This window comes from Crocodylus siamensis, chromosome 3 (assembly GCF_052110815.1).
Source record: "Crocodylus siamensis isolate JL-2025a chromosome 3, ASM5211081v1, whole genome shotgun sequence".
NCBI classification, from domain to species: domain Eukaryota; kingdom Metazoa; phylum Chordata; order Crocodylia; family Crocodylidae; genus Crocodylus; species Crocodylus siamensis.
This window is the reverse complement of record NC_143397.1, coordinates 150,244,214-150,269,400: the sequence shown is the minus strand read 5'-3', so window position 1 is coordinate 150,269,400 and position 25,187 is coordinate 150,244,214. Positions and strand designations below refer to the sequence as shown.

General features: G+C 43.9%; 1 protein-coding gene across 2 annotated transcripts in view; it reads left to right on the top strand.

Moving 5' to 3' along the window:
- The window catches only part of ATP9B (ATPase phospholipid transporting 9B), a 327,984-nt gene that overhangs the window by 148,874 nt on the left and 153,923 nt on the right, over window positions 1–25,187 (top strand). For both annotated transcript variants that reach the window (XM_090039540.1, XM_090039541.1), the window contains exons 9-10: window positions 11,353–11,433; window positions 19,742–19,817. In XM_090039540.1, the coding sequence (XP_089895666.1) occupies window positions 11,353–11,433; window positions 19,742–19,817 (157 nt within the window). The remainder of the gene's footprint in view (window positions 1–11,352; window positions 11,434–19,741; window positions 19,818–25,187) is intronic.

Sequence of the window (25,187 nt, the reverse complement as noted above, 5' to 3'; positions counted from 1 at the left end):
CCTACCTAGCTTGCCCAGTACTGCCTGCTCTGCTATCTAAGTGCTACATGACTACAGGGAGTCTCCCAGGTACCTAGATAGGGGCACATTACTATGAGTGGAAGTTTGTTCCCTTAAAGGGGCATAACACTTGTTATTGTTAGTATTTAAGTTGTAGCCTAGGGGCTTCTGTTTGTGTTCATGTGTACCCCGGAGGATTAGGATGAGGCTAGAAGGGGAGGTTTGGAGGCTTCATTAGTGCCTGGAGAGAGAGGGCATATGATTTGGTAGAGCCCAGTCAGGCATAGCGAGCATCAGAGGGGCACAGCCAGAAGAGTGCAGTGAGCTCAGAGCACCAGGAGGGTGCAACTAGAAGGATTCAGTGAACTCATAGCACCAGAGAGCTCACTTACAGGGTTGGGGCAAGCCCATAGCACCAGATGGGCGCAGCTAAGGGGGCGCAGAACCAGGCGCCCAAGAGAAAGGCATGGAAGCCAGTCACTAGAGAGCTCGGTGCCTACATATTGCAGAGAGACAGAAACCAGAGGCCTCAGTGCCGGGGCATATAGAGTCGGTGATGGTAGTAACACGTGTGAGGCATGGGACACGTGTAGGGAAGGTTGGAGCATGTATATACCACCTGGTATAGCTGGACACATGAAGGGCAGCCTCCAGCCTAATGAGCAACTTAATTATTTACTAACAAGGTGTGGCAGATGAGGTAGGTAGGCAGACTGCCCAAGACGGTGGGTAAGCTGATGCAGAGGTTAGCCTCAGGGTGGCCCCCTGTCACAGGGAGGCAACCCAATGACAAATAATGCAGGAATGGCTGAAGTGCTCAATGCCTTTTTTATCTCAGTCTTTACAGGCAAGGCCAGCTTCTAGACTACTGCACCTGGCAGTACAGTATGGGGAGGAGGTGAGCAGCCAACAGTGCAAAAAAACAGGTTAGGGGCTATTTAGAAAACCTAGATATGTACAAATCCATGAAGCCAAACTTGATAGAACCAAGGGTAATGAGGTAAATGTGATGTCACAGTTGTTGGCCATTATCTCTGAAAAGTCATAGCAATTTGAAGAGGTCCTGGATGGTTGGAAAAGGGCAAATATAGTGCCCATCTTTAAGAAAGGGAAGAAGGAGTATCCTGGGAACTATAGACGAGTCAGCCTCACCTCAGTCCCTGAAAAATTATGGAATATTTCTGAGTACTTGGGCGAGAAGAAGGTGATTAAGAACAGGCAGTATAGATTCACCAAGGGCAAGTCATGCCTGAACAAACTGTGATTGCCTTCTATGATGACGTTTACAAGTCCATGGAGTCAGATTCGATGCACCCAAGAGAGCTGAGAGAGTTGCCCGATGTGATTACATGGGTGATACATCCCTATCTTTGATTTTTTTCCACTGTCAAATAGGAAGAACATACTATGCAGTGTTATTAAACATATTATTAAATACAATTTTTGGAGCAGTGTTTAATAACATGAGCTCCTTCAGCTTTTTTTCATTGTGTCTTTCAGAACTGAGGTCACGTTCCATCTTAAACCTCGTCACAGTAAATGGTTCTATACATCACATTTTGTGCACATTACAGTGTTCCTTTTCTTCCTTAAGATCCCCAGTTCGAGGTGAGCCTTGAACTGAAGGTACACTGAGCTATCCCATAGTTCCTCCACTTGATTAGGGTATTAATTGCAGTAAAACTGATCTGTGTCTTGGCTTTCCCAAGTTTATCTGGAGTATAACCATAATGAACAATGCTTCATTTTTTCCTCGTAAAGAAAGGCAGTAGGTATACTCGTTTTCTTGTAAATAATTGTCCTCTAATACCCTCTGTTCAAAGATTTTCTTTTTAACTATGAATAAAATTAGATGAGCTGTTAAAAGAGTCTATATTTTTTTATAATATTTATATTTTTTGTGTGCTCACTGAAAATCACAGGCTGAGTCCAGACAAGCAAGACAAGCAAGCACGTGCCTGCTGCAGTGCTTCAGAGTAGTTTGAGATGCCATGAGAGGCACACTAAGAATATTTGCAGTATGGACTCTAAATTTGATACCAGGAAATCCCAGTATCAAAAAATAACATGCTGGGAAAAAGCAGTGCAGGGAGCACTCCTGGAGCATACCCTAAAGTAACTGGAGGCTGGGGCTGCCAGAGATGCTCTAGCATGCTGCCAGAGTATCTCTATGGCTGCTGCATGCTGCTGCTGCTCCAGCACTCTGCCTCAGCCTGCTGGGGCAAATGGGAGCAGGCAAGGCTGGCAGCAGTGGATCAGACCCAGGCTCTTTCCCCAATAAGTAGGGATGTGGAGGTGGAGGGGACTGGTGGGGGGGGAGACTGTTCAGGAGAGGTGGGTCCCCTGTCTGTCCCCCTGCATGGCGCACAGTGTTCCCCCTCTCCCCCCACAGCAGCAGCGGCTGTTGGGGCATTCATGGCTTGCTCCTTGCAGAGACGCATGGTGGTGCAGCATGTGGAACATGACACCAGCCCGCTGGCACATTCCTTCAGGCAAGACCAGGCTGGGCTCCTAGCATCACACACAGAAGCCACACACTATTGGGCTGGACTGACTTCATGGAGGCTGCTGCAGGGGGGGTTGTGCACTGTGTGGGGCAGGGGGGCAGGGGACCCACTCCCCAGCAGTTCCCTCCATCCACACAGTCCCCTGCCACCCACAGACTCCCCAACAATCTGCCCATAAACCCCACGCCACCCCTCACGATCCATATACTCACCCCTATACCCACCCATAAGCCCCCCTAACTCCCCAAACCCCACATCCCCCCCAGAAATCTCATATCCTGAGTGTCCAGCCTCCAGACAGGACAGCACAGGACCTGCTGGTGGGAGCCATGGCTGCCAGGGCAGCTGCTACATTGCAGTCCTGCCTTGTGCCCATACCTGTGTTGGGACATGAAGCCCCAACCAGGGGGGCTCCTGGTCTCAGGAACCACTTGGGGGGTGTGATGGGCTGGGGGGAGGGGTAAAAGCAGGGGTGTGAAAGAGAGGGAGAGAAACAGGGGTTGGGAATGGGGGAGAGCTCCAGGTAGGAGAGGCTGCCAGAGTGGGGCTTAGAGCCCTTCTGCCCCCTAGAGCAGCCTTTGCAGGGGGAGACTGGCTTGGAAGGGAAGGGGCTTGCCCAGCCCAGTCACTGAGCCCCAGTCAAGGACTTCCCAGGAACAGCATGGGGAATTGCTGGGGCCTGGGCATAGCCACAGGGAGCAGAATAGCAAGGGCTGGTACTGCTCAGAACCACAAGAGGTGGAACAGCTGCAGCTGGACTCGTGTCCTGTAGGGCTGTGTGAAACAGCTCTGTTCCAGTTCAGATTCGGCCATTTCAGAGGGACAGTGATTCAATTTGGTGTTTCAGATCACTGTCCCAATTCAGTTCAGCCAAATCTGTTCCGGAATTTCGACACTGATTTGGAAGTTGGTGGATGGAGTGCTGGATGGGAAAGTGGATTCCCCTCTTCCACATCCCCCTGCCTGTGCCCTTCTGCCTCCCTGCCTTTGTTCACCAGCACTTCCATCCAGTGATCCAGGGTTTCACTGCAGCACATGCTCCCCTTCACCCTTGGGTTGCACATGCCCACAAGCATGTGGACCATACTGGACCGCAACAGACCCAGCCATTTCTTAATGCCCTCCTTCAGCCACTTCACCAGTGCCTGCACCTCTGGTGACAGTGGCTTGCCCCAGCCAGGAACATCAATCCCCTGGAACTTCTCCATTTGGTGCTGAAGCTCCCTCACTATGGGGATCACCTGGCTAAGGACATCACCAGCACTGAGGCTCTCGGTGGCCTCGGAATGGCTTGAGGACCACCAAGATCTGGGAGATGGTATCCCACTCAGCTTTGTTAAGGGGGCCGCTGATCCCAGTCTCCCCAAGAAAAGCCATCTCATGAATGACCTTCTGTTGCTCAACCAGCTTTTCATGCATCAGGTATGTGGAGTTCCACTGAGTTCCCACATCCTGCATGATGTTCGGCTCTGTCTGTTTGTCCCGCAGCATTTTGCCTCCCTTGATGCTCCGGTGGAAGTAGCCCACCACCTTCTTCCATTTTGAAATGAGCTGGCTGGTTGTGATGGTGCCCTCACTGACAGCCCTGTCCCCCTCCAAGGTGCCCTGACTATAAGGTGGAACCTGTGTGCCACACAGCGGATACCAGCAAAGTTGGCATCATGGACTGCCTTGGCCATATTAGCTCCACTGTTGGTGAACATGAGCCCAAGGATGAGCTCGCCCTGCCCAACAAGCCACCCCCGCACCATGTGGTTCATGGCCCACATGATCTCCCTTGCCATGTGGGTCTCATCCATCACCTTCCGTTGAAGGAAACCCACCAATGGCCTGACTGATCGCACTAGTGCCCTGTGAAGGAGATGTAGGTATGATCTCCATCCTGGCTGCTCCAGATGTCCGAAGTGAAGATGTCCATGACGTTTACAAGTCCAGGGAGTCAGATTCGATGCACCCAAGAGAGCCGAGGGAGTCGCTTGATATGATTGCATGAGTGATACATCCCTATCTTTGACTTTCCCACTATCAAGTAGTAAGAACGTACTGTGCAATGTTATTAAACATGTTAATAAATATAATTTTTGGAGCAGTGTTTCATAACATGGGTTCCTTCAGCTTTTTTCATTGTGTCTTTCAAAACTGAGGTAATGTCCCAACAGCTGTTTCTGGAGGTGGTGCAGATGCAGACAGTGCTCCCACCTCCTTGCTGCCACTAGCAGCAGAAGCCTCATGCCTGGTAGAAAAGAGAGTGTGTCTAAGTTTGGGGGTGGGGGAGGACTTACAGCTCTGCCCCCTCTCGCTCTCCTGCCAGAAGACCTGGCACCTGCCTTTCCAGCGCATGTTTGGTGCGCTAGAAAGTGAGTATATAATTTATGTGTTGTGCTTTCCTGCACAATGATAAATGACAGACTGCCAGGGAAAGCACAGCTTTCTTTTTGTTTGTGCGGATAGAAAAATATGAACAAATAAGAGGATTTTGGGGGAAGAATTAATTGAAAGGGATAACAATAGGGATGGTAGGCCAGGGCAAGTGGGAAAGTGGCTACAACTTGGTAGCAAGAAACTACCAGTACCTACTGCTACCAAGCAAGCCTAGACCTTTCAGATGCTGTGTGCTCTGCTGCTCATGCTGCAAGAGAGACACAGCTGACAGAAAAGGCAGAGACAGAGCCTTATATATTGTTTCTCCATCTCTTCCCCCAGAGCACTGTGATTAGGAGGGAACTTGGGGAAAGATTGTAGTGACTGGCCAGCTACAGATGTCAATATCAGAGCAGTCCTTTTGTCCCTCTTTCCCCTGCCTTTTCTTAGTTTCCATTTCCCTACAAGCCTGCCTCCAAAACTCTGAAATATTCCAAAATGTTTCAGATGCTTTTATTTCATTTTGGAGAGGTTTTGGAACCTTCCGTTTCAATTCAGATTTGGTGATTCAGCCACTGAAATTGGCCAAAACACTCCTGAAACAAAACAGCTGCTGAAGTTTTGCACAGCCTTGATGTCCTGGTGCTGGGACAGAGCTGCTGCCAGGAGGGAGCTAGTGGGGATAGGCAGAGCCTGCGGGTCAGGGGTTGAGGGGCACTGGCGAGGCTATGGTTTGGGAGTGAGGGGCAAGGGCAGGGGCAGGGCACTGGCATATCAGTGCTGCTCAGCATCCGACATCCTGGTGAGTGAAGGGGGCAGAGGGACTTTGCTTGATCTATGACAAAAAAAACTCAGAAGCAAACACCAAAGTGTATAGATATTTAGAATTTGTTTGATGATGATAGAGGCACTGGTAGGTTTCCAAATTGCTTTAACATTGTAAATATATCAATAAAATGTTGCCCGAATGATCTCTCTGTATATAGAAGAGTTTCATTTAATTGCGGAAGAACACGGATTTGGGGTATTTTAATGAGAGATTTTGAGGGGGGTTTGTCACAGAAATTGCAATTTTTAAACAGGGAACACCAGGATCTCTGCTGGTGAGGCAAGTGATGGAACCCAGGCAGAGGAGCTTGCCCAAGGCCAGCACCAGGGGATACAGCTGGAGGGCAGACAAGGTGACTGACCTCCTGGCCATTTGGGAGAGCACATCTTCTGGGTGATAGTTGCCCAGATATTAGAGGGAGGACACCAGAAAACATGACAGCGGTTGCTACCCGAATGCCAACTATACAGCCCCTGCCTGCTGGCAGCTGGCCCAGAGGTGCAGGCAGGTCTGTTACAGTGCTTGTACCAGAGCCCAGGTGGCCATGCGGTCCCTGTCTGGCCACATGTGCTGGCCTCAGCTTCTAGCTTCCCCTGGCTGCAGGTCTGGGAGGAGCTGGGCAGAGTCATTTTGCCTCAAGGGGCACTGTTTGTCCCACACCAAAGTGTGTGTTCAGACACATGCTGAGGCACAAATTTGTACCACTGCTATTTGAGCTGCTGCAAGCACATATGCCTGCATGTGTGGACATGCAGAGATGCATGTCTTTTGAATTTTTGAAAACATCTTTGATTTGTCACATTGGCAACTGAACATCCACTAATATTACAGAGTATGAAGCTTGGAGCAGTTCTGGGCCATTTTAGTTTTTCCTAATGTGAAGAGGATTGAGGCTATGACTCTCTCTTTGGAAAGCAGAGTATCACTGCAAATATTTTACTCTTCATATCTCTGTTATTTTTTTTCTTTTTTTTTATTCTTTGAATGCAAAATTTCCTGGGTACTCTCCCAACTCTTGCTCCCAGCTTAAGGTCGCCCACAATTTATGTTTGCTCAGAAGCTATTTTTCAAATGCAAATATGATGGTTATTCGTTATGGCTAAAAGGTATCTGAAGCTTTGGTTTGCCTCTCTAAATGAAATGGAGATTAACTTGCTGAAATCTGATTTGCTTTAAGACACAAGTCATTCCAAACTGTGGACATTTTTGCAAAGTACATAATAGACATTCAGATCTGTCAATTCTGGAAAAAAATAAATGCCTATCAAAAAATAATCCCTTTCCCATGGGAAGTGTTCTATACAAGTTCCTCCAATTTGCACCTTTAGTATGCATGTAGAGATAATGTATAGAATTTCCTGATTAAAATATAAACGATCAATTCCAGGAAAATAGGCTGGATTGATCCTGTTTTACAATAATTCTTGATTGCCACCTGCTGGGCTGTTACTAAATAGCTATGACAATTTCTTACAGTTACATAGCGCCCCCTGATTCAGCTTTGTATTCAAGTAAAATTTGCATTGAACGCTTTTGTAAGTTCTGCCCCTGTAAGAAGAAATGAATAGAACCCATTATCAATAGGTTCATATATTTTGTGCTCATCTCTGGTGTAATTAGCATATTGAGTAGAGGAAAATAGTGGAACATGCTAATACAAAATGTTCAGTGGGTGCAGTATTTCCTATTTTAAGTATATGGAATATCTCTAAATTCAATACTGTTTGTAAAGCTGGAATGAAACGTGAGTACCGGTTGCATTTGTATATTCCATTTGGAATCTAGTTTAGAAATTGGAGTCCACTGTTTTGTTAACATAAATCATATATTTAAATGACAAAGCCAAATATCAGGTTTTGTTGCTGTAAAGAGATTCACAAATAGAGGGGAGTGTAAAAAGTTTTCCCTAAATTGTTTCTGCTGACCTGCAGGTCCTCCTTAGAGGTAACAAGCGGTCTCAGCTGAGCCACTATCCTTCCTGTTGGTGTGGCAGCTGTGCATTATGTTTGTACTACTTTTGATTTCCAAAGGTTCCCCATCACTAGGTCACATTTCTTAAAACAGGATCTTAGCCTGAACTTGGAGGAAATTTCAAAAGGAGAAGTTTAATAATACTTTTGTATCATATACATGATACTTTAATAATTTAAAAGAATGGATGGTAAGTGAAATTTGAGTATGGAGATAGACTAAGGAAATTAAGGACTTTGGTCTTGCATTTAGCAGCATACACTGTCCATAATTGTCACTCATTTTGATTTCTTTAGTTATCTGATGTAAAGGATTTGAGTATCTTGTGTTGTCATGATCTGTCAGTCACATCAACAGAGAAGCATTGTAACCTTATCCACCGTGACACCAAGAATAAATAAACCTGCAAACCTTCAGAGCTTTTCTTGAAGAACAGATGACACCACCAAAGATGATCAGTACAGATTTTGTTGTCTTCCCAAACCACTTAATGTGATCAGAGAATTAAAATTTCAACAAGTCATTTAATGATGACTGTGCTGCAAGAACTCTAACACCCAGGTTAGGTTTCTTGTGGTTTCATAGTTATATGTGGGGCCGTTTTTCTGGCACTGAAAGTATCATGGGACATTATTCTCTGCCTTATGTGATCAAGTAAATTTATTAACAACAATGAGGTCACCGTAATTTTCAATAAATGGTGACTTGCTGATTTATATCAAAAGATCCATAGAGCAGTAAACAATACCATTTACATTTAATTAGTTTTATTGAACCAAAGGCAATTTTATTTGTAATGAACCACATGTTATGATTAAGGATGTATTTTAATGATCTTTAAGTAAGGTGAACAAATGTTGCCCTTGACCTAATAGAGGAGGTTTTTCTATGTTATTGATAACTTCAGAGTGATTTCTAAATTATTATTGTGAAATGCAAAGGAAAACATTGTCATTATTTTACCATCGTTTAGGTATTTTGTGACTAATGTAAACAGATGAGATGCATTTTTCTAAGTGGTGGTTTGTAGCTAACCAAGCTTCCTAACATGTTATTTAGTATTTTGTAAGTTCTATCCATTGTTGTATGGAAATATTTTTTTTTATAGTCTCTGTTCTCAACTTTGTTCTTGCTAAGCATTTTAACTTAGAATTGCTGTAAACTTACTTTTTTTTTCTATTTGCTTGTCTTCTTTTAAATAGGGACATAACCAAGATTATTCACCTCAGTTGTTTCCCCATATAAATGAAAAATTAGAAGGAAAATTCTGTTCCTGTTAAAGTCAATGGCAGAACTGTCTTTGACTTCAGTGTGGACCAGCATTTCAGCAAGAGTAATGCTGGACTTGTTTTGAATTTCCTAAACATGTATTTCTTCATTAATAAACTAATATTACAGAAAATATTTTGGAAATATTTTAGCAAAAGTCGAATGACAATAATGTGGAAGGGAAATTTCATAATACTATGACATCCCTGCACCTAGGCCATCCAGATTTTCCCTGTTCAAAATAGTTTGAGCTATTTTTCTGTACCGCATTATTTATGAAGCTTACATAGCTTCATTAATCTTTCCATCTCAGGTAGTGCCATGCTTAATTTTTTTTGTGATCTCTGCTGCGAGAGAGGACAGCTTTTGCCTCTGGGGCAATAACACTGGACAGAGAGAAATCTACCCGATTTAAACTGTAGAAACAGGCATAAACCATGATCCTCTTAAAACTCATCATTGGTTGATGAATGCTAACCAGGTATTTTGGTATTGTGTCCTTATTAGAATATAAGTGAATCTTCCCATATGAGAGTCTAGCTTCTTTGAGTCCTGCCTGAGAGTTGTATATATATGAAATACTTAGAGTTGTGTTTTGCATGTGATTGCAGGGGGAAATATCCTTCATTTTATTCTGCACTTGAGTGCAGAGCTATCTTGCTGACCTGCACTGCATCTTTTTTTCTGTAGTTACAGGCAAAGTACAGAATCAGTTATTATGTTGGAATACCCTACTAGGGTATAGTCTGTATAAAATTGTAGTACTTTGTGAGCAGAGGCCATATTTTGAGTTCTCTGAAGATTCTAGCCATCGTAATGTAAAGGAATATTCAAAAGTTCCTTAAAAGAGGATTATAAAAGCATGTGCAACATCAAGATCTTGATTATTCAGAAAAATGAGAGAATTCATGTTTGTCGAAGTGGAAATTAAGAAGGCTTCTGAAAGGGATAGGCAGTGTTAGTTCTCAAATGCACAAAAGGACATTAAATACAGGCTAAAGAGCACAGGAAGTAAAGGAATTTAGACAAACATTTTTACACTGTACCTAACATGTAATAGGCTACAAAGGGGCACCATTTGTAGTTGCAGTTAGTTAAACCAAAATTTGATTGTATTATATGTCAATGTCAGTTTATGTGAAGACATGGGTACTTCTACTTTCTTGCATTCTAATTTTGTTTCCTAACTAAGCTTTTCTGAAAAGAAAAGTTCATGTTTGATGCACTTCAGTAACAGTTCTTATTGTATATGAGTATGTGTGCAGTATTGGTTTTCTTCTGTACTATCCAGTACTGAGAAATTTATATTTCTGTGTACAATAAAGCACGTAATGGCCTGGATTAACTAAATTGTAGGTGATAACAGATTGGGAAGAATTGAATGATGAAGACATAGGATACCACATGTGTATTAGTTTCGTATGAATTATTTCTTGTGAAGCTGATGAAAACTAACCTGGAAGCACAAGAGTGCAGTAAGTGGACGTTTAGGTGAATGACTAAAATAAGTGGCCAATGATTTGAGATGAGAAAAGATATTTTGCAAAAATTTAGTGTTGAAACTTGATTTGCTTTTATAAAATTTGTAAATAAACTAATTGAATGATTTAGGGTTATATATACCTCTGTAGGGCAAGGTAAACATACCATGCATAGATTGTGAACATCAGTTACAAATTATTTTCATGATTTGCATGTAAAGGTGCTTTTTTAGACCTATGTCAGAAGGCTGTTTGAAAAAATGCAAACTAGATCTTAATGTATTCAGAATGTATTAATGCATTTGTTTGTTTGAAGATGGCTATGGATCTCAACAGTTCTATATCAGAAGGATCAGAATAACAACACTCAAATTTTAAGATATGCCGTTTAACTCTTAGATTCTGTAAACATCTGTAATATATTGGCATTTAGTGGAACTTTTAAAATTCAGTTTTATCATTTTCCCTACATATTCAATCAGTTTCTCTCTTGCTAAAAAGGTGTTTTGGACTATCAAGAAGCAACCCAAGGGGAAAAACTGTATAATTATTTTTAAAGAGAATGAAAGAAAATAAAAAGATACTATTTTAAGGATACTGTATTAGAAAAAATAAATTTAACTATTAAAAATATTAAGTAAGGAAAATTCTCTTTCATACTTGTATAAATATCACTTTCAGAGTCTTGAAATTTTGGCTATGTTTGCAAGCACTCTGTTCCTGTATAATGAGATCTTCTAGCAGGACCATATTTCAATGCTTACTTGAGTAACTTTTCATTGCCTTTATTGGGAAAAGAAAATATTTTAGTGTTTTTACCACATCTAAAACTGAACAATTATAGCCTAATTATAATATAGTGCACTGAATACATGTGTATTAATTTAATAAAAGGAATAATTAATGTTAATAATTACTTTGCTATCTGTTACAGGACCTTTTTTCAATTAATGCTTATGTTTATGCTCAAAAACCACAACTGGATATTCACAGTTTTGAGGGTACCTTCACACGGGTAAGTAATATTTGTGTATATGCCACATTCTCTTGAGTTTCTTTGAGTGGAGATCATCACTTTATAAACATTTATTCTTCTCTTAGTTTTAGAGAAGTATTTCCTATGCCCTTGCTATCAAATGGTCGTATAATAGCCTTATTTTGGAAAATACATGGCAGGAAATTATATTAGCAAATTAAGATAGCCTTTATTTAAAAGTAGAAATCAGGAAATTGTATGTGTATACGTATATCTAAAATAAGACATAAATCTTTATATGATATACAAAGAATTCAGAATAATGTTGTTCATTTTACCTCTAGTCACAAGATCTATTTTGTGTATGTCACAAATTGTGGTAGCTTTAACATTTTCAGCAGTGTGTTGAAGGAATTGCTCATTTATCTGCATTGATGAACCATTATGTTAAATTCAGTGTAAATCAAAGCAGCTGGCCTACTATGATTAGTTTAACATTTATGGTGACAAAATCATATTTTCCAAAATCCAATGTCAAAGTAAAATACATTCTTCAAAGAATAAATCATGGCAACTCACAGGATTAAGTTAAACATATTTTCTTCTATATGGGATTAGATTTAGAATTTAGCATTTATTGTAACATGACATTTGTGTGCCAGGGTAAAAATATCCTCCAAACTATCTTTAAAAAACATAAAACATTAAAAAACAGGGCTAAGGTTGGCTGAATGCCTTTTACCTTTACTTATGCTTTCCACAATTTAAATAATTTTATTGAAAAGTGACCAAATTATTGAAATATTTTAGTATTCTAAGCAATACACAAAATAATATTTATTGTTTTAATTTCAGTAACAGAAATTCAAAGATTAACAATTAAAAGCAGTTATAGAACAATATATTTTTATGGTAAAACATTTTATCCAGATATAACAGCTCTCTGAAAACAATAATCCACCTGCATTTGTCCCACTGTTAATATTTTGATTTTTTTTCCTTTTTTGAATGAATAATACAGTTGGTGGGAGAATCAGATTGCCAACATTTGAAATTATATTCTCTGTTGAAAAAAACAGATACAACACAGGAAACAAAGCCAAGCTTCCATATATTTTCTCACTAGTATTCTTTAGCTCTAAACTTGGGGAAATCTCTAGAAGTGCAGTAGTGTTCTGCTCTTTGTGCCCTACCGCCTTAACTTTTCCATTGAAGCTGCCGCAAGGGCACAAAGTGTTTTTTTTTCCCTTGAGAATGACCCTAAGAGTGGATGGAGTTTCTCTAGCATTTCATACTGTATTCACAACATTTGGGTTTATCTACATTAATGCAGTAGAACATCCCATTATTTAAATTATGCCAAACTTGTTATTTAACATACGACATGTTGTCCTTGAATTTCTTGTTATTATTTTGTGAATTCTGTATCTGTTTCTATAATTAATACTTTCTACGAGAACCAATAAATAAGTAGTGAATCTGAAACAAATAGGACTTTTGTAGTCATCCTCATCATCTTGGCTCTTCTGCAGTTGACTTGTATGATTCAGACCGGTAATATATTTTGCTTTTTATTTGAAATAATTAAGTTCAGCTTTCTCCCCCTGCTGCTGCCTCAATAGCAGTCCTTTTAGCCCATCCCTCCATGGTCTCCTACACATATCCCATTCTGAAATCTCCAAGGGAAACAATAACATATCTGGCCTATGTGGATCCCATGTAGTAGAGCTCAGTAGAGCTTCTGGGATGCCTGTCCTTGAGCCTCAGTTCCCTCTTTCTTAGAAAGACTCCAAAAGATTCCATGTTGGGGAGGCCACTCAAAATACTTTTGGAGCAATCTCTGAGCACAGGTTCACTTTCTCATTTGAAGCAGATATTACAGGGGAAAGTTCCTGAGGAGAAAATTTAAAAATCAGCACTGGGTTCCCCTCTTCACCCTCACAGAGTGCAGAAAAGACTAGACCATGAATGAATGATGTCGTGCGTTTGTCTCTCCTTTGTGCCATGCAGAAGTGACTGCACTATGTCAAGTAAGGCTGGTAGCAGGCACGGAGCAGCTCAGTAAGTTTGGGAGAGCCATTCCCAAGTATGCTTAGCTTGCACTCTCGATGTCATCATTGGTTCAGTGATATTTCAGGATTTTCCATGGGTAAATAGGACAGTTCTAGTCACAATGGTCAAAGTACCTGATTAAATTTTCCTGATAACTGTGAAGAATACAGTCACACCTACTCAAGACAGATTTTCCTGTTGTAGCTAGAGTGCAGTTTCTTATTTCCATATAAGCAGCCCATCAACAGGAAAACATGAGGTGCTGCCATGGTTTATATGGCAGAAGTTATATTTAGCAGATTTGTTCCTTTACCTAGAAATATCTTGCTCATCAGAAATTGTTTTGGGCTCATGAGTAGTCTCTGCCCATGGAAACAGTGATTTCTCTGTGTTTGGGACCTTGAATGCGAGTTGGTTAATAACACAGCTGAAACCTAGGCAGAGTTCCCTGATATAGGGAACTCTCTTTACTTGTTGTACCATTCCTTAGCATAATACAAAGGATATGAACATAAGAACTGCACTTTTTGTTCTTTTCTAGCTGAAGGTGCTATCTTTGTCCTTGGCCTTTCAGATGTTATTTTCTTACGGAGAAGATGTGCTATTGTTAAATTAGTCATCTATTGGGGACCAGGCCGAGTTAGTATTGACATGATTGCTGTTTGGATCCCCCAATAGAACAACAGTAACCAAATATGTTTGTTTTTTATATTAAAAAAAAAAAATCCATCGCTAAACCACCCTAGTAAACCAGGGAAACAGTCTCTAGCTCTGGAGACCCTTAGTGTGGGGTCTTTGAGAGTCTCCAAGGAAAAAGGTTAAGTCTCTGTTGCTTAATACTTCCAGCCTGTTCAACAAAAGTTATTTAGAAACATGGATATTTATTGATATTAATTTCTTTCGTAAAGCATGAATATTATTCAGCACCCTAACAAGGTTACTGAACATGATGATGGAATGTGATTTTGCTCCTTACAGCACTGCATGAACTGAATGCTAGTAAGGAGGTGTTATCAGTAGACAATCCAGTAGAACAGACCTCCCAATTACTAGGGGGGCACAAGCAAATATTTTCTTGACTGATACCAGTGGCCAATGATCCGATAGCTGATTTACAGGAATGCAGGAAGGCAGCTTGGAGAGCAGTGTCCTGCCAATAAGTCTGTGATGGGAAACTGTGTGGGGGAGGGAAGGCAAATAGGGGGCCAGACCAAGGGCTCCACTGTGAGGGAGGGAGTGGCACTGGGGCTGGGGAGGTGCTGTCCACCCACAGTGGTGAATGAGACCTGATCCAGGGCATGGGATAATTGTCTGGGAGGCGCAGGGGGGTAGAGAGAGGAAGTGGCTCCCTGCTCCTGCACGCATCCCCTGGGAAGGCATGGGGGGCATGTGCCCCCCAAATGTATGCGCAGGGTGAGGCCGGGCTGCCTGCTGCAGTCTCAGGACCAGGGCTGCATGGGGTGGGTGGCAGCAGCACTTGGACAGGTGGTTACAGGTGGATGTGGGGAATTTTGGGGGTGGTTATAGCCCCCTAAATCCCCCCCCAGCACTGCCCTCTCCCAGTGCTGCTTCCCACCCTGCCCCCATCTGCCCTGAGGACAGTCTTTGCCCTGGCCCCCCACTGAGAAGAGGCTGGTGCAGCTCCTAGCCCCAAGCCCACAGCAGGTAGCCCACCGTCACCCCGCAGATAAATTCAGAAGGGCACATGGCCGCATACCTCCCCCAGGGGTATACACAGTGGCAGGGAGCTGCCCCACCCCAGGTCCCGTTCACTGCCCTGGCTAGGCAGTCCCTGCCCCACTCCCTCCCTCAGTATGGGGGACTTGATATGCCCTTTCCTTCTTCCATGCAGTATGCCCCCTGACAGACTTACCGGCCAGACGCTGCTCTCCAAGTTGCCAGGCTGCATTCCTGACTGTATGCATGCATACACACAGCATTTATTGGTGACATTATCGGCCAGAAAAAGCCGATTGCCAATAATATTAATTTTCCTGTTATCAGTGCTAATCCAATATGTGACCAATATATCGATGCACTTCTACCAATTTCTAGCATCTCTACAAAGATGAGTTGGATTTTTTTGGGTTTTTTAATTTGAAGTCGGGAGCTTTTTCCAGTGATACCCAACACTGGATTCAGACAAGCAATCCTCACAACTGTAATGGCATTCATTTCCTAAATAAATTCAAGAAACATTCTTTTTGTGGTTAATAGGGCTGTGCAAAGCTTCAACTTAATGTTCGATTTGACAAATATTCAACATACTCAATCTTGAAAAGTGAAAGTCAAGTGGACTAATAGCTGGTTGAATAGCTGTTGAATCGAATACCGGAAGTCAAATATGAACAGCGCGAGTCAAATATTAACAGCGCGGGTCAAATATTCGACAAGGGTCGAATATTTGACTTGCCTATACTAGATTCCCGGGGCGGGGGGAGAAGGAAAGTAAGGGGAAGGAGGGGGAGAGGGGGAAGGAGTGCTTTCGTGACTGACGTGTGTGGCTGGCCAGTGACCTGTCAGCATTCTCTGAGGTCCCTTCCAATCCCAGTGCTCTAGGGGAGGGCCAGAGAAAATGCATAAAAGGCAGCAGTTTTTCAGCTCCCCTGCTTTCTGCCTTGGGGTCAGTTTCTGAGCTGCTGGTGTTCTCCAGCACCTCTGCGTGAGACCACGAAGGCTGGAAGCCCTGATCTTAAACAGATTCCCTGCTTGCAACACTAGCAACAGGGATTTCTGAGAACTTGGTGCTTTTATTGTATAGCTACTTTTCATATTAGTTTACGCTTATAATGGATAGGGTTAGTAGTAGCCTAAGATCTATTCTATCTAGCTATATATATATATATATATATTTTAATACGTCATTCATTCTTTCCACCACACCAGCGCTTTTCAATATATTATCTACACACGCAAACACATTTACGTAACATCCAGAAATCTAATCTGCTGTCCACAGCACACTTAGAGGTTCCAGTTTACATACGAAGGAACACATTATGAAGCGGAGTGGAAAAGCCACACTGGCCAGCCTGCACGAAGGGGAACAAGGGGAGTTGCAAGCAGGAAAGCTGCAATTTCTCCCCCCACGAAACTCAGATGCAGCCTCTTTCCTCCTGCTACAAGGGATGAGGCTACTACAGGCAGTAAAGAGAGGGGAGCAGCAGTGCCACCAGATCCATTGCCTGTGCCTGAGACTCTCTCATGTCCAGACACAGCAGCCACAACCTCTCCCACCTAAATGCAACCAGCACAGCAGCACACTCCACCGCTGTGTCACTGCCTATGCTGACCTTCCAGCGCCATAGGAAGAGCTGGCACTGGATCTGGATCTCAGTGCCCTGGCAAGGGAAGGAGGGGGAATCAGCTGAGTTTGTGCTCAGCACCCCTCAGGTTTTGTCCTTTCAAGCCACGAGGTCTTTCCCAGAAGGCACTTCAGAAGGTGTCTCTGTACAGGTGAAGGCAAGCAGCTCAGCTGAGTCCATTCTTTCTCTTGCTGTGCCTCTGACTGCTGAAGAGGGGGAGAGTTCAGCAGCATCCACAGATACACCCACACACCAGAGGGAAAGGCCTAGTACTAGCATGGTCTGGGATCATTGAGCTGGCAGATGATCCCGTGTTTGCTATCTGCTTGTACTGCCGAGCCAAAATCAGCCAGGGCAAGGGAACAAAGCGCATGACCACCTCAGGGATGCTGAATCATCTCCGCAGGTACCACCCCTTTGCCACAGGAACAGCCCCCACTTGCTCCATAGCCCCCGTCCCCCCACAGCAGAGGCAGGGCACCCTGGAACACTGGGGGCAAAAGGGACCAGTTGCAAATGCGAGCAAGGTCACCCAGACCATTGGGGAGATGCTTGTTCTGGATGGCTAGCACTTCACCTTTGTTGAGAGGCCAGGGTTCAGGCAGCTCCTGGCACTGCTGGCTCCATCCTACCAGGTGCCCGCATGCACCACCTTCAGCAGGATGGTGGTGCCTTCCCTATACGAAGCATGCAGAGAGCACTTGAAGGAGGAGCTGCACAAGGCAGGTCTGCAGGTGACCGTACACTTCATCTCGGACATCTGGAGCAGGCGGGGTGGAGGTCATGTGTACCTCTCCCTCACAGGGCACTGGTGTGGCCAGTCAGGCCGTCAGTGGGCTGTCCTTCATGCCAAGGTGATGGATGAGTCCCACACAGCAGCAGAGATAAGGGGGGGCCACGAACTGCATGGTGCAGGGGTGGCTGGGTGTTGGGCAGACTGAGCTCACCTGCGGCTTCATGGTCACCGACAATGGGGCCAATATGGTCAAGGCAGTCCGTGATGCCAACTTTGTTGGTATTCGCTATGTGGCACACAATTTACATCTGATTGTGAGAGATGCCTTGGAGGGGGACAGGGCTGCCGGTGATGGCGCCAGCAACACCAGGAGGCTCGCTTCCAGATGCAGGAAGGTGGCAGGCTACTTCCACCGAAGCATCAAGGGGGGCAAGATGCTGCAAGACAAACAAGCTAAATGTCCCACAGCACAGAATCATCCAGGATGTGGAAACTCAGTGGGACTCCACATACATGAAGCTCGAGAGGCTGGTGGGGCAACAGAAAGCCATCCACAAGCTGGCCTTGCTCGGGGAGATTGGGATCAGCGGCCCCCTGACCAAAGCTGAGTGGGATGCCATCTCCCAGATCTTGCTGGTCCTCAAGCCCTTTCTTGTGGCCACTGAGATCCTCAGTGCTGCTGATGCCTTCCTCAGCCAGGTGGTCCCCATAGTGAAGGAGCTCTGCAGCCAAATGGAGAGCTTCCTGGGGGCCAGTGTTCCTGGCTGGGGCAGGCCGCTTTCACCAGATATCCAGGCACTGGTGAGGCGGCTGAAGGAGGGCCTTAGGAAAAGGCTTGAACCCTTGGGGTCCAACACAGTGTATATGCTGGCTGCCATCTGTGACTCAAGGATGAAGGACACCATATGTGGCAGTGAGACACTGGGTCACTGGAGGAAGGTATTTTTAAGAAAGTGACGGAGGCGGAATGACCTCGAGTCGAAGCAGACCTGCTTTGGGTCGAAGCAGACAGCAAATCAAAGCGGGACCCGGTTTAATATTCGACATGGCCGTCGAATTGAATATTACCTGCTCTGCACAGCCCTAGTGGTTAATCATCAAAGTCTGATCTTTGAGAGCACTGACAATCCCAAGATAATCATGTCTCCTTGTACTGAATTCTAATAGATGGCCATTGGTTAGAAATTCTCAGTCACCCTAAGCTAAGCCCACTTCCTTGGCTTCTTCATGTCTTAATATCTGGGAGAAAATGCAGGTAATTATAGACAATCTACCTTGTTTATAGATTGTCTGTATGTAAAGGATAATCCTGCTTCACCTTGGAAATATGTTGAGAATCCCATTGTAAGAGAAGTGTGGACCTTCTCAAAAAGATGACTAGGAAAGCATATCTGTACTAACCTGTCATTTTCCTTTCCTTGAGTAATAATGCATTCATAGAGACGAATGGATCATCCAAAATAGAGATGCAAGTTGATAACCAACAATTTAGTTTTGTTGTCATTAAGTGGACTTGACCATGCTGTACAGCAGAAAAAAAATCCCCCATTCTACCCCTTCCCAATATTTAACAGAATGTATAATATAAGAAAATTAATTTAAATTATTCTGACTGTAGCAATTCCTTCAACTGACAGGAAACTGCCAGCAGACTGAAGTACCATTTGTAATGAATCTGTAGACCTTATTACTCATCCTATTAGAAGGCTTTAAATATGTAGTTTTGTTAGGCAAAAGTGTAAGCACTAAGAATTTTAAACTACCTAAATCTGCTGCACTGTCACTGGAGTCATGAAGGAAATGTTGAAAATGGTAATTAAAAATATTTTAGTAATAAAATTTGACTAACGTGATCATACTAAACATTGCTGCTCTCCTTCAGTATTTAGTATTGCTTCTGATTCCCCTGTAATTATGTACTTAGCTCATTATTCTGCAATCTAATCCATGTTTGTAGAGCCCCCACATTGGACTGTAAGCTAAGAAGCCACCTGCACAGATCTGATGTGTGTATCAAATATCAATATTTCACTTTCATTTTTACAGAAGATGGCCTTTCTCCTACGTATAATCATGCATATACAATGAAACTAAAGCACAGCAATTTATCCGGAGGTACAGAGGTGTAACCATCTCATGAGTTAGCATTATGTCAAGCTTTTGTGCGTGATTTGGCATTGTTCTCAGATCTCTAGTTAAGATCTTTAGTGGATTAATCTTGACTTTAACAGGGTTTTTTTTTTATCTTTAACAGGAAGACAGTGATCCAGCTGTTCATGAAAGCCTTAGCATAGAAAATACATTATGGGCAAGCACTGTTGTTGCTTCAGGTGAGAAATATGTGCTCCAATGTCATAGCGTGATATGTGCAAAGATTTCTTAGGGGAAGTATATTTTATAGGTAAATTTTTAATGGTTATCAGAACTCTTAAAAATATGTGTCCAGTCTTCATGCCCTTCCCCTTCTTACTCTCTAATGGCCTATCCCAAGTGTTTTCTCTTGCTAGTAATTCTTTGTTTCTTGTCTATCTTTTCTTATCATTCTTTACAGTTTGCCCCACACAGGGCTTGCTCTTTCACTTGTCTTCTAATTAAAATATCATGCATTCTGTGCGAGAAACACATTTTATCTATTTTCACTGAATTTCACAGTTCTTACTTGCACATATTGTAATGGGCATTGTTTTGTAAGTTAATTTTCAAAGAAATATAAAGCTTTCTTTGCATATACTTCATTCAATAACATAATGCCTCAGCAGCATGAATTGTAGTCATATCAGGGAAAGTGTGGGTCCCCTACTGAAAGTGAAAGGCAACGTAGTGACAGATGATGCATAGAAGGCTGAAGTACTCAATGCACTTTTTACCTCAGTCTTCACAGGCAAGAACACTTCCCAAATTACTGCACCTAGCTGCACAGTTTGAGGGGAGAGGTGAGCAGCCAAAAGTAGCAAAACAAGATAGAGACAATATAGAAAAGCTAGACATGTACAAATCCATGGGACCAAATGTGATGGAACTGAGGCTGATGAGGCAAATGTGATTGCAGAGCTGCTGGCCATTATCTCCAAAAAATCATAGTAGGTGGAAGAGGTCCTGGATGATTGGAAAAGGACATATGTAGTGTCCATCTTTAAGAAAGGAGGAGTATCCAGGGAACTATAGACCAGTCAGCCTCACCTCAGTCCCTGAAAAATTATGGAACGTTTCTAAGTACTTGGAGGAGAAGAAGGTGATTAAGAACAGGCAGCATAGATTCACCAGGCAAGTCATGCCTGACCAAACTATGATTGCCTTCTATGATGAGATGGTTGGCTCTGTGGATGCGGGGAGAGAAGTAGGGGTGATATGTGTTGACTTTAGCAAGGCTTTTGGTGAGGTCTCTCACAACGTTCTTTACAAACAAGTTAAGAAAGTATGGGTTGGAGGAATGGACTGCAAGGGGATAGAAAACTGGCATGATCATTGGGCACAAAAGGTATTAATCAATGGCTTGATGTCTAGTTCGCAGCTGGTATCAAGTGGAGTGCACCAGGTGTTGGTCCTGGGGCTGGTTTTGTTCAGTATCTTTATCAGTGACCTGGAAGATGGGATGGAGCGCACCCTCAGCAAGTTTGCAGATAACACCAAGCTGTAGGAAGTACTAGATATGCTGGAGGGTAGGACTAGGATTCAGACGGACCACAACAAATTGGAGGATTGGACCAAAATAAATCTCATCAGGTTCAGTAAGGACAAATGCAAAGTCCAGCACTTAGGATGGAACAATCCCATGCTCTGGTACAGGTTGGGGACTGACTGACTAAGCAGCAGCTCTGCAGAAAAGGACCTGGGGATTATAGTGGAGAATGAGCTGAATATGAGCCAGCAGTGTGCCCTTGTTGCCAAGAAGGCTAATGGCATACTGGGCTGCATCGGTAGGAGTGTTGCCAACTGATTGGGACAAGTGATTATTTCCCTTGATTCAGCACTGGTGAGGCCACATCTAGAGTACTGTGTCCAGTTTGGGTCCCCACTACAGAAAGGATGTGGACAAATTAGAGATAGTCCAGTGGAGGGCAATGAAAAAGTTTAGGGGGCTAGGGCACATGCCTTCTGAGGAGAGGCTGAGGGAATTGGGTTTATTCTGGAGAAGAGAAAACTGAGGGGGAATTTGATAGCAGCCTTCAGCTACCTGAAGGGTGGTTCGAAAGAGGGTGAAGCTAGACCAGGGGTGGGCAAAATATGGCCCGCAGGCTGGATCCAGCCCACAGGGCCCCTCAAAAATTTAGAAAGTTAATTTTTATCTGCCTTTGGTTCCTGTCAAAAATGACAGGAACCAGGGGCAGAAGGACCCAGGAGGGAGAGGAAGCAGACCCTCACCCACCCTGTGCCTGGCACCCTGTGCTGCAGCCGCTCGCAGCCCGCATAGGGCTCCCTGTGGCTGCTCCAGACAGCCCTGCGCAGGGTGCGAGTCCCTGCATCAGGGAGTGCCGGCCACGGGGTGGGTGAGGAGCCGCTTTTCCCTGCACTCAGAACCAGTTTCTTCCCTGCTGGTGAGCAGGGGTTTGGGGCTGTGCGCTGTCCCCCTCCTGTACCACGGGGCTGGGGGGCCCTGGGAGTGAGCAGGTGCAGGAGCCAGCGGGAGCCCACACCCATGTCCCGGGGCCAGTTCCAGTAGACCCCAGAGCAGGGTGGCAGAAGCATGGGGTCCCAGCTGACAGGGGCTCTATGGAGCTGGGCCAGCCCCCCCCTCTCCCAGCCCAGCTCCACAGACCCCTGCCAGCCTGTGCTCCGCTTTGGGCCCCACTGGTGCTGGCCCTGGGACATTGGTCCCAAGATGGTGACCAGGGGGCAGGGCACCTGTCAAGGGGTGGGGCTACCCATGCAGTCCTTGGCAGCCTGCCAAAACTGGGTAAGGGCCCTCCAGCCTAAATAATTGCCCACCCCTGAGCTAGACTGTTCTCAGTGGTGGCAGATGACAGAACAAAGAGCAATGGTCTGAAGTTGCAGCAAGGGAAGTTAGGTTAGATATTAGGAAAAACTTTCTCAATTAGAGGGTAGTGAAGCGCTGTAACAGGTTACCCAGAGAGGTTGTGGAATCTCCATCTTTGGAGGTTTTTAAGGCTTGGCTAGATAAACCTTGAGTGGGCTAATCTAGTTAGGGATGGTCCTGCTTTGAGCAGAGGCTTAGACTAGATGAACTCCTGAGGTCCCTTCAACCCTAATTTTCTATGATTCTAATATTTAAAGGAAAGCTGAATATATTAAATTCAATGAGCTTTTAAGTTGAGTAAAAGTAATTACAGATACTTCCTTATAGGCCCCTGAGTCCTTGTACATTTTGGTTTTAAAATCTTTTCATTAAAAAAAAAAGAAAAGTTTTTCTTCCCCCTTTGCTTTGTGTAAGACTGACTAAAGCAATTCAGGAAACCGATTGTTGTCTATGCACGACTAGTAAAGGTATGGTAAAAAATTGAACGCATGCGTTAGATTTCTATATATGTCTTGTTTTAGGAATGTAAAATTTTGAATTTTTTCTTTGGAGTTAAACTTATAAGAAACCCAGGTCTTTGAAAACATGGCAATTTACAGTGAAAATAGAAAAAAGAAAACTTATTTTTTTAGATTCCAGTCCCCTTTTCACTTCTTTTCAGGCAGTGTTTAAAATAAGAACAAAATTCTCTTGGATAATTATAGGAAGTGTGAGAGCTCTGTTTATTATTAGACCTGCCTGGCATTTCTCATTATAAGTCATTAATAACTTTGCCAGACTTCAGCCTATTGAGTTGAAATTTGCCATGTTGGGTGTCTGTCAGATCAAATGTTTTAGAAATGTCTGGCTATTTCCAAGAGTGAAGCTAGTGACCTTGTCTTTAAACAGCTATAGTACAATAATGTTTTTGAGCAAGGAAGCTCAGCAAGGACAAAAATCCTGTGAAAATCTACCTAAATATGACCAAGTCGCATGAGTTTGAAATGTCAGATTGTGTATGCTCTGTAAGCACTCCTTAGGTTTTAGCACAGGAGTGAGCAAAACGGCAGATGCTGCCAATGGCCGGACTCCATTTCTTAGGAGTCCTTGCCTGTGTCACTGCAGCTGGTTTCTGTGAAGACCCCAGTAGTGGTGGCACCATGACAGCACAGGGCCAGGATTTCCATGGAGACTGGCCCTAGCAGCTTTGGCAGGGTGCACAGCTGGATGGGTCTGCTCCAGGGCTGGGGCTGCGATCTTGCAGTGGTGACAGCATGGTCCGGAGCCAGGACAGCCCAGGGCATGGGGGCAGCAGATCACAGCACTGTCCTGGATCCAGACCACATGGTTACCACCACAAGATCCCAGCCCCAGAGCAGCTCCCTGACCAGCTGCACACCCTGCCAGCAGAGCAAGGCCGGTCTCCATGGAAACCCTGACCACGCTCTCAGGGCCCCACTGCTTCATGGAAACTAGCCAGAGCAATACAGCCAGGGGGTGCTGGGAAATGGAGTCCACTGTGGGTCCGATTCAGCCTGCGAGCCAGACTTTGCCCGCCCCTGTTTTAGCAGCTAAAGATTTTGTCTACACCTGAGTTCCTTTAGCCTACCACAGTTTATACTAACTAGATTGTGTCTCACCATACAGTTGACTGAAGCCAGACTTTCCTTTGTAATGGCTGTCGCAGCAGCTCAGAATTGACAACTTGAAATGAAAGCTGGGAGTCTTTCTTCTTTGCCAACTCAGGTATCCTTCTGCTGGTATATTCAGAAAGTGTGGAGTTTCCAATGCAGAAGGGGCAACAGCTGGGTTTAGGGAAGAAGGAAGTCCGTGTTTGTGACTAGGTGAGTGGAAGTGACTGGGTAAGGAGCCTGACAGCTAGTGAAGACAGTGAGGAGGACTAAGAGACAGGTGTCTGTCAAGGTAGTGAGATCAGTGCGAATTGCTGGAGAAGGTGAGACTAGGTATAACAAGACAATTGTGACCAAGACTAGAAATTGTGGAGAGCAGTCACAGATGAGAAAAGGAAGTGGAGTGTGAGAGGAGCAAGTAGCCTGGGAGAGGGAAATGGGCACTGGCTCAGCAGGGAGAGTAGGACTGAAGTGATAAGCCCAGGAGCATGGTACTGGTATAGAAACGTGTTGGGGCATGGTTGGAAGAGTAGAAATAAGAAAGTGGGGCAGAAAAGTCTAAGCCTATTACAATACACACTCCCTGAAAGACTAAAACAGAATTCTAAGATTCCCGAGTTGGCTCAGTCCCATTTGTTAATGACAGTGTGTGCTAAGGACAGTGAGAAAATGTGTGCTTTTCTTCCTCTTCTGTTGCTGGTCTACATAGAATATATCAACCTACAATTGCAACTAGTTTATTCCATTAGCTGGATTGGTAGAGGGCTGTGCCATGGATCTAAAGATTTCCAACTCTGCTGGTGACTCATACGGATGCCAATATGATGTGACAATGATTTTTTTTTTATTTTGTTTTGCTTTTTTTTACAAACCTAGGAAATTACATACCCTCAAAACGTCTACCCTAAAATCATACTCAGGTTTCAAAGTCTAGGAGTTGAAAGCTAGGAAATTCCAGAATTAAGGTTGTTTACAGAGTATTGTATGTGGTTTGTTTTTTAGAGTATAAGGGTTGAGCAGCTGTGACTTAAAGGTATAGATCAAGTCTGTGGGAGCTGTACCTTAGTATAAAAAGGCTAATTACTCGGATCCTGATCATTGGAAATTGGGTACCC